The 15139-nt window shown below is 34.2% G+C and overlaps 1 protein-coding gene across 2 annotated transcripts in view; it reads right to left on the minus strand.

The window, feature by feature from the left end:
• Window positions 1-684: 684 nt before the first annotated feature.
• The window catches only part of LOC136030087 (regulator of G-protein signaling loco-like), a 95522-nt gene continuing 81067 nt past the window's right edge, over window positions 685-15139 (minus strand). For both annotated transcript variants that reach the window (XM_065708751.1, XM_065708750.1), the window contains exons 10-13: window positions 12443-12731; window positions 7570-7709; window positions 5933-6181; window positions 685-4041 (exon numbers count right to left, since the gene is read on the minus strand). In XM_065708751.1, coding sequence (XP_065564823.1) covers window positions 3040-4041; window positions 5933-6181; window positions 7570-7709; window positions 12443-12731 — 1680 coding nt within the window. In that variant the 3' untranslated portion in view covers window positions 685-3039. The remainder of the gene's footprint in view (window positions 4042-5932; window positions 6182-7569; window positions 7710-12442; window positions 12732-15139) is intronic.

Here is a 15139-nt window from a genome sequence, read left to right on the forward strand (position 1 = left end):
CAGTTTCAATTTTCAAGTGGCTTACTACTGCAGTTTCAATTTTCAAGTGGCTTACTACTAATGGCATGACTGAAGTCTTAATCAAGGTAATATCAAAGTGGTTAAGCGCCTAATATATCTTCGCTTGACATACCCACTTAGCCTTAGAAGCATACTTTCACTTAGGGTATGTCCTCTTGAGACTTGTTCAAAGAGCCACTCTCTCGGAAAAGTTGAGAAACAATGACTTAAAATGCACTTTTAATTTACTCTGATAATGCTTCAGCAAAGATTTAATCTTTAATCAAAATGAGGAGTAATCGGAATTTCATAATCCTTCTCCCTATTCAGCGAAAATGTTTCAATTCTATTATCAAATTCACGAAGAAAAAAAAAACTTACATGTGTAGGCACATGTATGTAGATCCCAAAATATTTCTTTGATTTTTCTGTTTAAGAACATTAGAACATCAAAAAGGCAGAGGAATTTTGAGCACAACAGAACAGAATACCCTACATATACTAATCTAGAAATCTTTGTTTCAGTTGGTTATTTTTTTTTAATATTTACTTCTTTTTTTCCTGGAAGGTACAAAATATATTTCAACAAAGTAATTAGGCAATTCTCCACTTACAGGAGTACGTTTTCTTGATGAAGAAAGAAAAATCGTGCTCTAACTATGTACAGCTCAGATAAAACTCGAATATTTCAACTCTGATTTATAAACAAATTTGGCTTACATTCGTACATTATACAAAAAAGTAAATAGTACAGAGCTTATAAACATATATACAAAAACAAGCAATAAAACATAAAAATTGGCACACTGGTTTTCTTTCTTGCTTTCTTCAAAGGCAATCACAAGGCGTCAATTTACAGTATAAGCACTTCTTACTTTAAATTTTGAAATCAGATTGTTTTAAATTAAAGTTACTTCGCGCCTGCTGAAAGCTTGAATTCTGGAAGATATTAATCAAGGAAGGATCGGAAGGAGGGAAGTGTGGCTTAGAATAATCATTTTTTTTCAAACAACCATTTTAGTTATTTTACAAGGAAATAAGTAAAATATGTTTCGATTAATGGACGGCTGCAGGGAAGGGGAGAAACAGGCAAAGTATCCCCCATCCCTCGAAGAACAAAGCATCTAAAAAGGACAGTTTTTTTATCTTTCAAGAATATGGCACTTTTCTTGTATTTGAAAAAAAAATTAATACTTCCCCATGGAGACCTAATCCTAACATTTTTCCCCCCTGAAACAATATTTACAGTCCTCCATCAGAAATATTTTTGTGGGCACTACTGTATATACTATCCAGCCTTTTGAATTCAATCTATAAGATATAGCTAACAGATCCAGATACACATTGGACGTTTTCTATGACAAAAAAATAATCTGCTAACTTCATTAACTGTGTTACCTCGGACCTTTTAATCTCATAGTGTAGTCGATAACAGTAGCACTAGATAACTTACAAGGAAAACGAATTCAAGAAACTCAAAAACAGATTTTGAATAACCCAATGATTACGAGAACGATTAACGTACGTAATAGCACTAATCATGTCACACAATAGCACTACTGACTGCAGAAGAAATAGCACTAATCATGTCACACAATAGCACTACTGACTGCAGAAGAAATAGCACTAATCATGTCACACAATAGCACTACTGACTGCAGAAGAAAAAGAAAAAAAAACGTAAGAGAACACTATGAGTATGGAAACCCTGCCATCTATGACGGTTCTAAAGTGTTTAAACTATGAAAACACTGTGACAACAGTAAGAAAAAGTAAGAAAAGCGCAACTTTCAAATAAATGTTGTGAGTAAAGTCATGATTCCAACTCCTGTTTTCCTCAGCGGGTTGGTAACCTTTTTAAAAAGTTGGAAGAAATGTGACAAAAATATAGACTGGTGATTCAACCTCGAAAAACTAACCCAACTACAAAAGGGACAACGTGGTTTTAGGGCAGCAAAGGAAAACTGTTTTTTTTTCAGTCTTTAAACTCTTTTTAGAACTAATATATTAATTAAATTTCTCTTGATTAAATATCTCTGCTTCTAACTTCGGATTATGCATTTCTTCTAGCCCTACTCCACAAAAAACTAAACATTTTTTACATATATCCTTATTTAGATTATAATATTCAACTCGTTTCAACTAGCCTTGTTTTGTCAATTTTAACGCATTGTACAGGGACGGAGGGATACATTTTTATTCCTACTTATGGTAAAAAATTGTCAAAGACTAGGACTGAAGGCTGAAATGGAAGAAATAGAAAGAAAAGTATACACGATACTTCAGAAGGCCTAAATCAACGGCTATAAAAGGAGATTCAATTTGAGATATTGAGTGATCCTTGGATACTTTTTTTGCTTAAAGTTGAAAAGTAAAGACTGACATAAATAACACAAAGATTTGTACCTGGGGGGGGGGGGGGGGTAAGGGGTCAAAATGTTTTTAGAAACAATTTAATTCATATTTTTAAACATTGCTCGATATGCCCGTGAATATTTTCAGGAATTTTGTTACGGAGAGGAGGTTCACCAAAACATTATGGCTAATATGACAATTTATAATGTATATTGTAAAACACGGGATTTGAATTATTTCCAAACGAAGAAACACTCACTTAAGCTATTTATAGCTTGACACTTGGAAGAATAACAATTAAAACCAGTAACTGCACATTTCATACAGCTATTTAACAGAAAACAACACTGTTTACCAACACGTCAGTCAATATTTGACATTGCAATTACATTTCTTTGGTATTATGATTAATAATTAGTTTTTTCAGAAGTGCTGTTTTCATTTTTCTTATTCCTTTTGAAAGACTTAATACTAATGCTTTCTAATTGAAAATATAAAAATAAAAACACAATTTCACAACCCCAACCGCAAACTAAGAATTCACTTTCAAGAATGAGTACTTGGAAAAAAAGGAAGATAAAAAAGCTAGAGAGTGAACAAAAGAGACTAAAGATTCAAAAGAACAAACCGAAAATTAAATATATATATAGGCCTATATCACAAACATCAGTCATAAAATGGAAATTATACAAAGCTTATATTAGACTGAACGCCATCGGAATACATCCCAAGATCACTTTTCATTTTGTTCAATTGTAAGTGTGCATTTGGGCTCAGTAGCTTTTTCGTGCCAGTAGAACAGGACGGTACGGGTGTTTTCGATGTTGGAGTAAATAAAATTTCTTGATTTGATTGATTAAGAACACTGCAACTCAGTGGCCTCTGAGGAGGTTTAATCTTTTGAGAGCCATTCTTTGGTTTGGGTGGTAGAGGAGGAGGATTGTAAAAGAGGGTATGAACTGAATTTTTTGGCGTGTGTCTATGGGCCGCTGCAAGTGGGTCATCTAGGTATAAGTCATGTAAAGGCGTCGGAGGAGGGTAATTAGGTGTCTCTACTTTTAAAGGGGTGATAACTGGTCGGGGTGGAGTTGGAAGTGGAACTTGTTCTGCTCTTCCTCGTAAACTTTGAGTAACATCTAAATCTAAGTCCAGATCATGATATAATGAAGCATTTTTAACACCAGTTCTCACTGGTGATTTGTACCGCTTTTCAAGAGGTTTAAACACTTCTGGTGCTCTACTCGGACCCACCTTAAAACTTTCGTCTTGTGACTTTATGTTTTTATCCAACACTTTCTTATACTGCAGAAGCATGGATTGCACTTTATTACCAATATTTTCTTTACTATTGCTCAAACTCATTTTATCACTACCCTTTCTTGGAGTTAAATTATCAGAGCTTTGGGCTTTTCTTTGTCGCGCCTCTTGCTTAGGAGAAAAGAATTTCATGACACCAGTGCTCCCACCAAAATATCGCTCAGCTTCACTATGATTAGGTAAAAGGCCATCAGTAGAAAAACTTCGATCAATTCCTTGGGATGTAAACTCTTGGAAGTCACTTGTATCGTGGAGGGGTTGGACTGAGGGAACAGCAAGAGCGGACGATAAGCGTGGCGCTGAAATCACTTCACGCCGAGATCCAAAGATTGGTTCACTTGCACGTCCATCCAACGGAAATTCGTTTGACTAAAAAAAATTTAAGCACTTTCAGAATAACTGCCAAAAAAAATTATTGAGTAGAACAAAAAGCCTGCAATTCTCCAGATAGATTCTTTTTTTTATGTATCGGTAAACCTGCGTAGAATTCTTGAAATATTTTCCTTTAAATGGAATAATTAATAAACTTGTTTTTTGTAATTAAACTACTAAAGTGAAACTCCTTTGATGCTTACACCAGCTTTGCCTATCACTCAGACTACCTGTCTTGGCGTTGCCTCCAATTTGGCCAATGGCTTAATGGCAACTTGATTTTAATTCAAAAAGCAACAGACTTGGTCTCGACGTCGGTTCACTTCTTGGAAGCAAATACGAAAAACAAAACCGGACATTCTCTAGGAGTTAACAAGTTAGTGCTCAAGCATTTTTAAGTATGTCGTAGACAATATTACACAGGCGACTCATGAGCAAGTATAGAACAAAATAATTTCCTTCTGGAACAAAAAGTCTATCTTTTTCTATTACTAAGGAAAAACATTCACCCGGCTTCCTTTTTTTCTGCATATGCAGCAAATAAGCCATTCCCTTGGTTTTTCCACAAGCTAGAAACCGCCACTTTACACCTGGCTATTAACAGTAAAATATTTCTCATTTCATAAAAAAATTGGTTTTATATAGTGTAAACAATATTCTCGGGACTTGCATAAATCACATTCTAGAACATTACATATATCGTTGATCAAAGTTTATGTTATTTGTGTCTTTCGTTTATGTTACTGTACTGTGTTCATGGCTGTATATTTGGCTTTAAAATACACTTATCTATCTATCTACAAATAGACCTTCCCATATGTAAATAGAGCTGTAGTCGTGGTGAATTGGATTCAACATATGAGCATTTCTTAAGACCCGTGATTCCCAGCATGGGGTGCACCCCCCCCCCGATCTTGGTAAGTCATGGAGAGGACCTGCATCCTTTGCTAAATATAGTTTAGTCTTAGTTTTGAAAAAAAGCCCAGGTGGGGCATGGCGCGAAACTGTTTGGGAACTACTGCTTTAGATTTTAAAACATAAGAAATTATCAGTGAAAAAAAGAAAAAGGAGAAAAAATATGATACGAGAGGGCTGAGAGCCCGAATAATCCGGACTTTTGAATAGTCTTCTATATATACAACTAACCAAAGGTCGACTTCGGTGGCACTTTGTCTAGCAAAAAGACTCTCGGCCTTTTCCCTGACTCGCTTCAATTTTTTAGCAATCTTAAATTTTATAGAGACAATTCCCAAGAACTTCATACTTCAAATGAACTCAAAAGGTGGAGTCAATGACCTTTCTGGTTTTTACGTGCAAGCAAAAACAGGGTTAATATTACGGGGACAATGTCCTGATCCGTGGGGAATCTTGACGTGAAAATTTTACTGGACGACGGTGAAACGAGTGGAACAGGCATTTAAAAACTTCCTATCCGATTTCCCCCGTTAAGCAGAATTATGAAATTGTTGAAACTATTCCCGTTCCTTAGTTAATCCTTGGCCTCGAAGAAAATAATGTTTTCTAATACAATGTCTATGCTATTACGCATACTATGATATAATCAACGTGGTTTAGCACTTTAAATGACATGCGAGCTTACTTTAAACGCAAGAGAACATTCAAGGTTCAGAAAATGTACAAGATCATGATAAATTTAGACAATAGTAACATTTTTGCTAATGAGGTAGCATTAACTATTAATATTATAAAAAAATCAGTCTCATCAAAACTCAGGATAATATAATAATCGTTGTTTCGAGATTGAAAACTCAGAAAATCAAAAATATTTCCAGATTCAGAGGTTAATTCTGATTATGACACCGTTTAATCGTCACATCATTAGTTCAGTCACGTAACAAACGGAATAAAAAAACCCAGACAGACTCACCGTTTTCTTTCTCAGAAAATCCGGCAGCTCAGAGTTAATCTCAGTTCCACGTTGATCTTCTAGTCTTGATCTTTGAGCCCTCTTTAAGCCTTCATAGAGAGCAGTTTCATGGTCTCGGCCTTGTTTCTTTTGAGGTGGGCGAGTGCCAGGCGGAGGCATTAAATCCTTTAAACTTTGTTGCGAATGCGATTTCAAAACACCATCAAGATGAGGAATAAAGGCAAGACGTCTTTCATTTGGCCGACAACCCTAATCAAATAAAAAATTAAATAAACTAAAAGAATATAAAATTAAATAATAATTAATTAAAGTAAAGAATATATTTAATATAAAGAACATTAAAATAAATAATATAAAATAAATAATAAATAATTAGTTAATTAATTAAAAATAATTAATTAATTACATAAAATTAATTAATTAAAAATTAAAAGAATATAAAATTAAATAATATAAAATAGATAAAATAGGAAATTATTTGCCTTTTTTTCCTTTCTTGTAACTACTAAACTATTATATATACTATTGGGAAGTTATGTCCCATATCCATTCCAGTGTAGCTGTTCTGTTTCTTCGAAATTCCAAGAAAAAATTATGTGTGATTTGTATTGTAAACTTTTCTGTCCAACTCTGAACAGATCCAGTTTATAATTTATCACAGGGAGGTCAAATGCAAAAAACGTAAGGATTTTATTTTAGCCCTAAAAATCGTCCTAGTTATGAAAAAAAATTTCTTTAACATTTCCAAGGGAATCCTAGGCGAGAATAATGATCCTCAACTTAACCCCCTTCCCTTCGACAAACTTCGACACCAAAATTACAGAATCTGGAATACATTTTCAATAAGTTCTAGAGATGCTATACGAAGACGAAGTTGCTAAATTGCAATAGTAGTCGGGTATTTTTGACCAATATTAAAACTCATTACTTCCGACACTAGAATACACGGAGAAAGAAATTTTCTGTCGACAAGAGGCCTGAGCAAACCCTACTTGGTCGCATCCCGATGTCACCACTAAAAACCGAATCAGCCAAAGGCGTCTTTGATTATCAAGAACACTTGGACACTTTAAACTTTACATAACTCTGCAGTACTCAGGACCCTAAAGCACCTAAGACCCTAAGGACCCTAAAGCACCTCCCTGGCTGAAGTAATGTCATAGCTTGATCTTGTAAAAGTGAAGTTTCAATGATTTGAGAACCACTATTGAAGACATCAGGGGACTGTCTTAAATTTTAGAAACGTTTAAGGGACCAGATGGCAGCAAGCACGTAAGCTTTTTTTGTGGGTGAGGGGGGGGGGGGCATCATAACCAAAAAAATTTGATAATTTAAATAAAAAGTGCCCGGGAATTTAGGAAATTTAAGATTTGGGAGGGGGACACTCCGCCAACTGAAGTCATAGTCGAAGTAAAGTTTATTTCATGTCTAAAAACACTGTTAAAAAGGAGTGATATAATCGAATCAAAACGTTTCTCTCGCGATAAGACCTCTTTTGAAAGAAAACAATCCTTTTTATTATTTTAGTTGTTTGGTTTGTTTACAAAACGAAAACTAAATTGAAGCTGAAGCTGTTACGAAACATGTTTAAAGAAATAGCATTAAAAAAGTTTCCGTAGGGATGGAGAATCAATTACCTTATTCGATGCGCATTCAAAATCAATAAAACTGGGCTCCTCGGATTTTCCTTTTAAAAGTTCTTCAAAAACTTTATTCGTTATTTCATCCAAAGCAGGACTTCTTCTTGTCATCTTGAGAGTCCCACCTAGATCACTCACTAGAAGAAGTAATAGAATATATTTCTTCAGTAGCATACTACTAAAAGTTACAAGATTAGAGAGTCAATATTGGAAAATCAACAAATACCAGCTGAAAAACTAGGCTTTCAAACTTAAAGAAAAAGCGTTTCGACGATGAAAGTGAAATTTAGTTTCTGTCATGCATGGCAAAGAGCACGTTGCCAAATGCAAAACCAAAGGATTTATTTGAAACTTTTTCTAAAAATAAGCTTTCAAAAGTCATCCCACAGGTCTTTATCCCCTTGCCAAGTGTGTAAGGCGGTATCTACTACATAATATTAGGAGAAATAGGCATTGATTGAAAAAAAAAAATCTTCACCAGCTTTAGCTAAAGAACTGATTGGAACAAGTGTGTGTACAATTCACCAATTTAAGCCACAGTGTCGAGCTCCATGTTTTGACTTTCGAATTTTTCCTAAATTTCGAATTTCGAATTTTCGAATAAATCTTTGAATAGACGGAAAAAAGAAATATATTATCGCAGCTAAAAAATTATTTCTCCTCTCCTCCAAAAAGATGTAAGTATCACATATGTCCTTTGGTTCTGAGCACGAACAGTATATCCAATACCCCATAAAACAGTTGGTGCAATACTTTAGTTGAATTGTATCTACCTGAACTATAGAGTTAGAAAGCAAAAACGAAATGGGTTTCAAATGTGGAGATCCCATAGAATCAAAAAGAAATTTATATACCTTTTTTTTACGAGGAGGGGGGATTTTACACTCTTTAGAAAGAATGAAATTTCTTTTTTGTTTTCTCGGTTTGATCTTTTTTAATTTTAATAATGCTGTAAACGCGGTATCAACCACCTATGAGGTTGCCGCTGGCTTGAAAGAATGCAAGACATAAAGTCAAACAAGAGCTAAGAGCCAAGAGATCATATGGCATGAGCTCTAGCAAAATTCTATGAATCAATAGATTGATTTAAAAGGAAAATAAGAGGCTTAATGCCGGTCAGGATTTAAAATAAGAGCTCTGAGTCATGATGTCCTTCTAAATATCAAAATTCATTAAGATCCGATCATCCACTAGTATGTTATAAATAACTAATTTTTCCTGTCCCTTTAGCTTCTCCCCTCAACTGCCCCCCCCCCAATAACGCTGGATCCGGTTGAGATTTAAAATAAAAGATCTGAGTCACGAGGTCCGTCTAAATATGAAGTTTCATGAAGATCCGAACACTCCTTCGTAAGTTAAAAATACGTCATTTTTTCTAATTTTTCAGAATTAACTACCCCCCCCCCCAATAGAGCGGATCCGTTAAAATTATGTAAATCACGTATCTAAGACTTCTGCTTATTTTTCCCACCAAGTTTCATCCCGATCCCTCCAATCTAAGCGTTTTCCATCATTTTAGGTTCCCCCACCCCAAACTCCCCCCAATGTCACCAGATCCAGTCGGGACTTAAAATAAGAGCTTTGAGACACGATATCCTTCTAAATATCAAATTTCATTGAGATCCGAACACCCGTTCTTAAGTTAAAAATACCTCATTTTTTCTAATTTTTCAGAATTAACCCCCCCAACTACTCCAAAGAGAGCGGATCCGTTCCGGTTATGTCAATCATATATCTAGGACTTGTGCTTATTTTTCCCACCAAGTTTTATCCCGATCCCTCCACTCTAAGTGTTTTCCAAGTTTTAGGTTCCCCCTACCAACCCCCCCCCCCCCATGTCACCAGATCCGGTCGGGATTTAAAATAAGAGCTCTGAGACACGATATCCTTCTAAATATCAAATTTCATTGAGATCCGATCACCCGTTCGTAAGTTAAAAATACCTCATTTTTTCTATTTTTTCATAATTAACCCCCCCCCCCCCAACTACCCAAAGAGAGCGGATCCGTTCCGGTTATGTCAATCATGTATCTTGGACTTGTACATATTTTTCCCCTCCAAGTTTCATCCCGATTCCTCCCCTCTAAGTGTTCTCCAAGTTTTAGGTTTCTTCCAAACATCAAATTTCATTAAGATCTGATCAACCGTTCGTAAGTTAAAAATACTTCAATTTTTCTTTTTTTTTTCGAATTAACGGGCCTTGGTTAATTGTCACTTGGTTAATACCAAGTGCCATAAAAACCAAGTTAGACATCACAATAGTCACATCATCATGGGTATCTCCAGTAATCCATTTTGGCTAAAATTATTGAATCTATTTTCAACTTTTTCAATGGCTTTTAAATAAAAATTTCTGAGGGATGTAAAATGTTAATTTTCACCTTTAATCATGAAAAATGCATACTAAGACTAGATTAAAATAATTTCTAGAAAGTCTACTTAAGCAGCCAAAAAGGTACGATATAATAATAGAAATCAAATCTTTAATGGAAGAACAATCTCTAGGAACAGAAAAAATTCGTACAACTAGCGATAAATTAACGGGGTTGGTTAACGTGCTAAATTCAACGGGAATTGATATCATTCACTGGTTCTACGAAATATACGACTTTTTACCATAGTGTTTGTGAAAACCTATATCTGTAACACTTGACGCATCGTACAATTCGCATAACTAGCTGTTTTCTCAATTGAGTAGCTTGATCCGATGGTCGAGAATGTACCGTCCATATTAGCATTTCATAAGCATTTGTAATTAATATTTTTTTAACATAAGTTATCAATAAATTATCATTAGTTATCGGCTGGTTTTCAGGGTTTAGAGTGGTGGCTAGTAGAAAGTTCAATGAGACCATCAACTTTCGGGCAATTAAAATTTATATATTTTTAGGTAACACTGCATCGACTTTAATATATTTTTTTTAAAGTGTTCGGATAGAAACTAATTGAAATTTTTCACGAAAAAACATTCCGTAAGATATCTGCCGAGTAGGCTTTTATTTATTTTTTAGCATATACCATGCCATGGACATTTCAGCTGTCTAAAAAAAACTGTCCAGTCGTAGTAATTCCTACACAGATGTTAAACACAGATTCTACAGAGACCAACCCACATGTTAAAGAATAATAGACGTAATTCTTTGAGTTTTTTTTTTGTGTTTATTTGAACCGTGTTTACATGTAATTTTTTTTAAAAGGAAATCAACACACAAAGCCGTAAAGGAGGCTATGTCTCTTTAAATGGTCAAACTTTTCCTTTTTTTATTTGCCTTATGTATCTTCTAAATGATGACTGAAGTTGAATTATATGAGAGTAAAATATAGTACAAACAACTTCAAACTTTTTGATGTCGAATAAATTTGTCGAATACCTTTGAAGGGCATAAGGAAAAGGTTATTCGGAAAATTCCGTTATCAATCCGCTCATGATAACGAATGATAAGAAAAGATAGACCCATTTCAATGCTAATAACTAATATCCAAAACTAATATCCTTAAAGAGAAGAAAGTTTGGCAACAATATATGTATATTTATATACAAATAATATCTGTTTCTCATGCTAATTCCAAACGAGTAAAATTCGTCAATTTTAAATTTAACTAATTCCTACCAAAGGAAAATTAAATCAAAACGAAATTTGCATAATTTTTGAAAAAGGACCAAAATGTTCCCAAGAAGGAGTATAATCTTGATGAAAATTACTGCCTGATATTCAACCAAAGACTTGATATTCAATCTGAAGACGTGAATAATACAATCAGGAAATTCCTTTTTCACAGTTCAGATTCCCCTCCAATAAATATATTTAGGCAATTTGTTTCAGGGTATTTTTTGGGTTGGGTGGGGGAGGAATTTCTAATATAGTTTTTCTACGGTGAGACTTTTTTTCCTGATCAATTTTGAGGAATTACTATGCACAAGTTAAGCCACTTTTTAGCATAAAGAGCGCGGGGTTGACATACGAAGGAGAGATAAGTCATCCTCATACTTAGAATAACACTGAGCATGATATTAAGGTAAAGGATACGGCATTAGACTTTACAGTCCGTACCGGCGGTGCTGATCTCCGTTTCTTGGCCCTTCAGCCAGGAAGTGCAATGGGGGGTTGGAGGCCAGCCATCCTTTGCTTTCGCATGATATTAAAGATAGATATAAATTAAATCGAAGTTTTTTACAAATAGAAGTAAAGAGCAATATTAAAACTTAAAAAGGATTTAGATTATCCAAAATACAAGGAGGGCTGCTACTCCTCTTATCCCCTGCTCTTTACTACAAAGAGTCAACATACTATTGACACTGACAGCAATAGTTCTTTCATTAAAGAACATTAAAATTTAGCGCGAAATATTGGGAAACTTGGAAGGGAAGTAGATTCCTCATATATACGATAGATTATTATTGGTTTGAAGTTATACTGTTCTCTACCTATGTTTGAAAAAAAAAAGACTTGCTTTAGAAGAATACTTAATATCACTAGATACCAAGATTTTTATGTTTAAGTACATTCTCCTATTCTAGTGGGGAGGGGGTCTTTCTATATACCATTGTTAAGTCACGACTTTAGGGTTTTAATTTTCTTATCTTTTTTCCAGCAAATGATCTGATTCTGAATTGTCTTAGTATTTCCTAGGAGCAACATTTTCATTCACGATCTATCATATGAAACAAAACATATTTGTATGTATTAATATTATCAATCGAAGATAAAAAAAAAACTTGCTTTTTGTATTGTCTCCAAACATAGCATAAAAACAATTTTCACAAATGAAAAATTAAAAGCAAGAACATGTCCTGAATACAGTAGCTGTCGTAATTAAATCTGGAAAATATATAACAGCTAAATCCACTTCAGAAAAAAAAAAGGCTTACCTTTGGTTAAATCCTTGGTTTGAACATAGATTCTCTGTCCATCTAGGCTAGAAACTGGAAGCTTCATATTCACCAGCTCTTTATTAGAAATCCTTGCAATAGTAACCAAGTCTAATTTCAAACCATATTTGTGAAGAACAGACTTTAAAAGATCTGAAAGAATTCGTTCGGGCTTCGCTTTGATGCTAATATTTTTGCCGCCAGGCAAATCAACGTGAACTAAGCTCCTTTGCTCTACTCGCACTTCTTTGCAACCCAATACTGATGAATCATATGTCACATCAACCATCTAAAAAAAGGTAAAAAAAAAAAATGAAGCTCCTAAATTGTACACAAATCAGGGACATGAGTTGAAGGGGAAGGGATTAGCTATCTTTAAAAAAAAAAAAAAAAAAAAAAAAAAAAAAAAAAAAAAAAAAAAAAAAAAAAAAAAAAAAAAAACCAAACAAACAAACTGGAGAGCAAAGTCTTTTAAAAGGGAAATCTTAGACCAAAACTCAATATCTTCCTAGCCTGTTTAGGCTAGGAAGATTTTTTTTTTTTTTTTTTTTTTTTTTTTTTTTTTTTTTTTTTTTTTTTTTTTTTTTTTTTAACGTCTTCGGTCATTTTCAGTTAATTTGTAGATTACCAGTTAATCATATTATTAAAATATGTTTAGTGAGGGGGAGTTTCAAATGTTGTTGCGGACCTCCGAAAGGGCTTGGCTGTATCAAATGCCTTCTAGGCTTATAGGCCTTGCTCATATAACAGAGAATTGGCTTTTTCTGCTTATTCCAAATATAAAAGTTTCGTCCAGTTTAATGTCCCCATATAAAGATACGAGCCTGAGAAAATTTGTGCGATTTTCGTGGAAAGGAATCTGTAATATTGCTATTCACATCCTGTTTTAGGGGAACCCCCCCCCCCCCCTTTAGAAACACTCATTTCATATCTGAATACAAAAGGGTCTCTAGATTACAAGAGACAATACGAGCTCTATCGGCAGTAGAGTTTGGGCTCTAGTCCCAACCTTTGTATTCAGGAATTGTTAGTATGCATCACCCTTTATTTGTCTTTATTAATGGGGAGTAGATTTGAAATGTTATGGCAATTTTCTATTCCGAAAATATCATATGAACTAAAATGTTCTACTTATGTAGAAGATGACATAACACCAAGCAATCACCATAATGACTTGGGAATTCCTGAAATGAACAAAACGCTAAGACACAGAAAAAATATTCCTTGAATCCAAAAGTTTAGCGAACAAAATTCAATAGCATGAATGTGATAATATACTGCAACATAGGTTGTTTATCTCTTTATCAATCACTTTGAAATATATCGGTGATATGGATAACAAATTAGTTTTTTTCGTCAGAATTATACTTTACAAGGAAAAATCAGCAAAATATTTCTCCCATGCTATTGAAAAAAAAAGCTAAAAAAACAACTATAGAAAAAAAAAAACGAAACATATATTCAGAACCCTGTGTAAATAACACTAGCTCTCTTGATAAGACTAAATCTCTTGAAGAGCAATAGAAAAAATTAAGGAACAAAACAAACACTGACCTGACAGTTTTCTCTGGACTTTTGTTATAAAAAACCAAGAGTACTCTTTAATTCTCGAAATTTATATGCAAGGCCCTCACACATAAATATAACCCCGACAGCTCATATAACAAGTACTCCAGGTTGTGGGGGTCAAGTTATCTCCGAAGGCACTGTTATTTGATCTTTCACCTATGGTGAACAAAATGAATATCTCAAAATTTGGATTGGGTGGCCTCAGGGAAGAAAGAGCGTGGGAGGGGGGCTAGTTGCCCTCCAATTTTTGTTGGGTCACTTTAAAAGGGCACTAGAACTTTTATTTTTGTTCGAACGAGGCATTTCTCAATATTCTTGCTCCATTAGTTTGATGCGATCACCCGGGCGAAAAAATAAATAAAAAAGGAATAAATAAACATGCATCCGTAATTTTTCTTCTGACAAAAAAATTACAAAATTGCACATTTTTGCAGATAGGAGGTTGAAATCTTTACAGTAGGGTTACATGATAAGCTGAATCTGATGGTGCGTTTTTCATTAAGATTCCTTGACTTTTTGGTGTGTTTCTCCCTTTCCACGAAAATCACATAAATTTTCTCAGGCTCGTATCTTTATATGGGAACATTAAACTGGACGAAACTTACATATTTGGAATAAGCAAAAAAAGCCAATTCTCTGTTATATGAGCAAGGCCTATAAGCCTAGAAGGCATTTGATACAGCCAAGCCCTTTCGGAGGTCCGCAACAACATTTGAAACTCCCCCTCACTAAACATATTTTAATTCTTTGAATCACTGGTAATCTACAAATTAACTGAAAATGACCGAAGACAAAAAAAAAAAAAAAAAAAAAAAAGGCAATGTAAACAAAGACTACGTAAAATATTAGGATTTCGGAAGGAGGCCAAGGTGAGTACGCCCTTTTGGCTAACTAAGCATTTAGGCACCACACTCTCAAAATTTTCTCCATATACATTAGGTTTTCCCCTGCTCTCTGAAGAGACCCTCCTCAAATTCTTTAGTGACATAAAGGTCGTCTGGATAATTTCACTGCTACATCAAAGATCCATGAAGAACAAAAAAAAAAAAAAAAAAAAAAAAAAAAAAAAAAAAAAAAAAAAAAAAAAGAGAAAAAAAGGAAAAAAGGCAGAAAAAAGACTGCTCAATC

The sequence above is a fragment of the Artemia franciscana genome, chromosome 8, assembly GCF_032884065.1.
Source record: "Artemia franciscana chromosome 8, ASM3288406v1, whole genome shotgun sequence".
Classification (NCBI taxonomy): Eukaryota; Metazoa; Arthropoda; class Branchiopoda; order Anostraca; family Artemiidae; genus Artemia; species Artemia franciscana.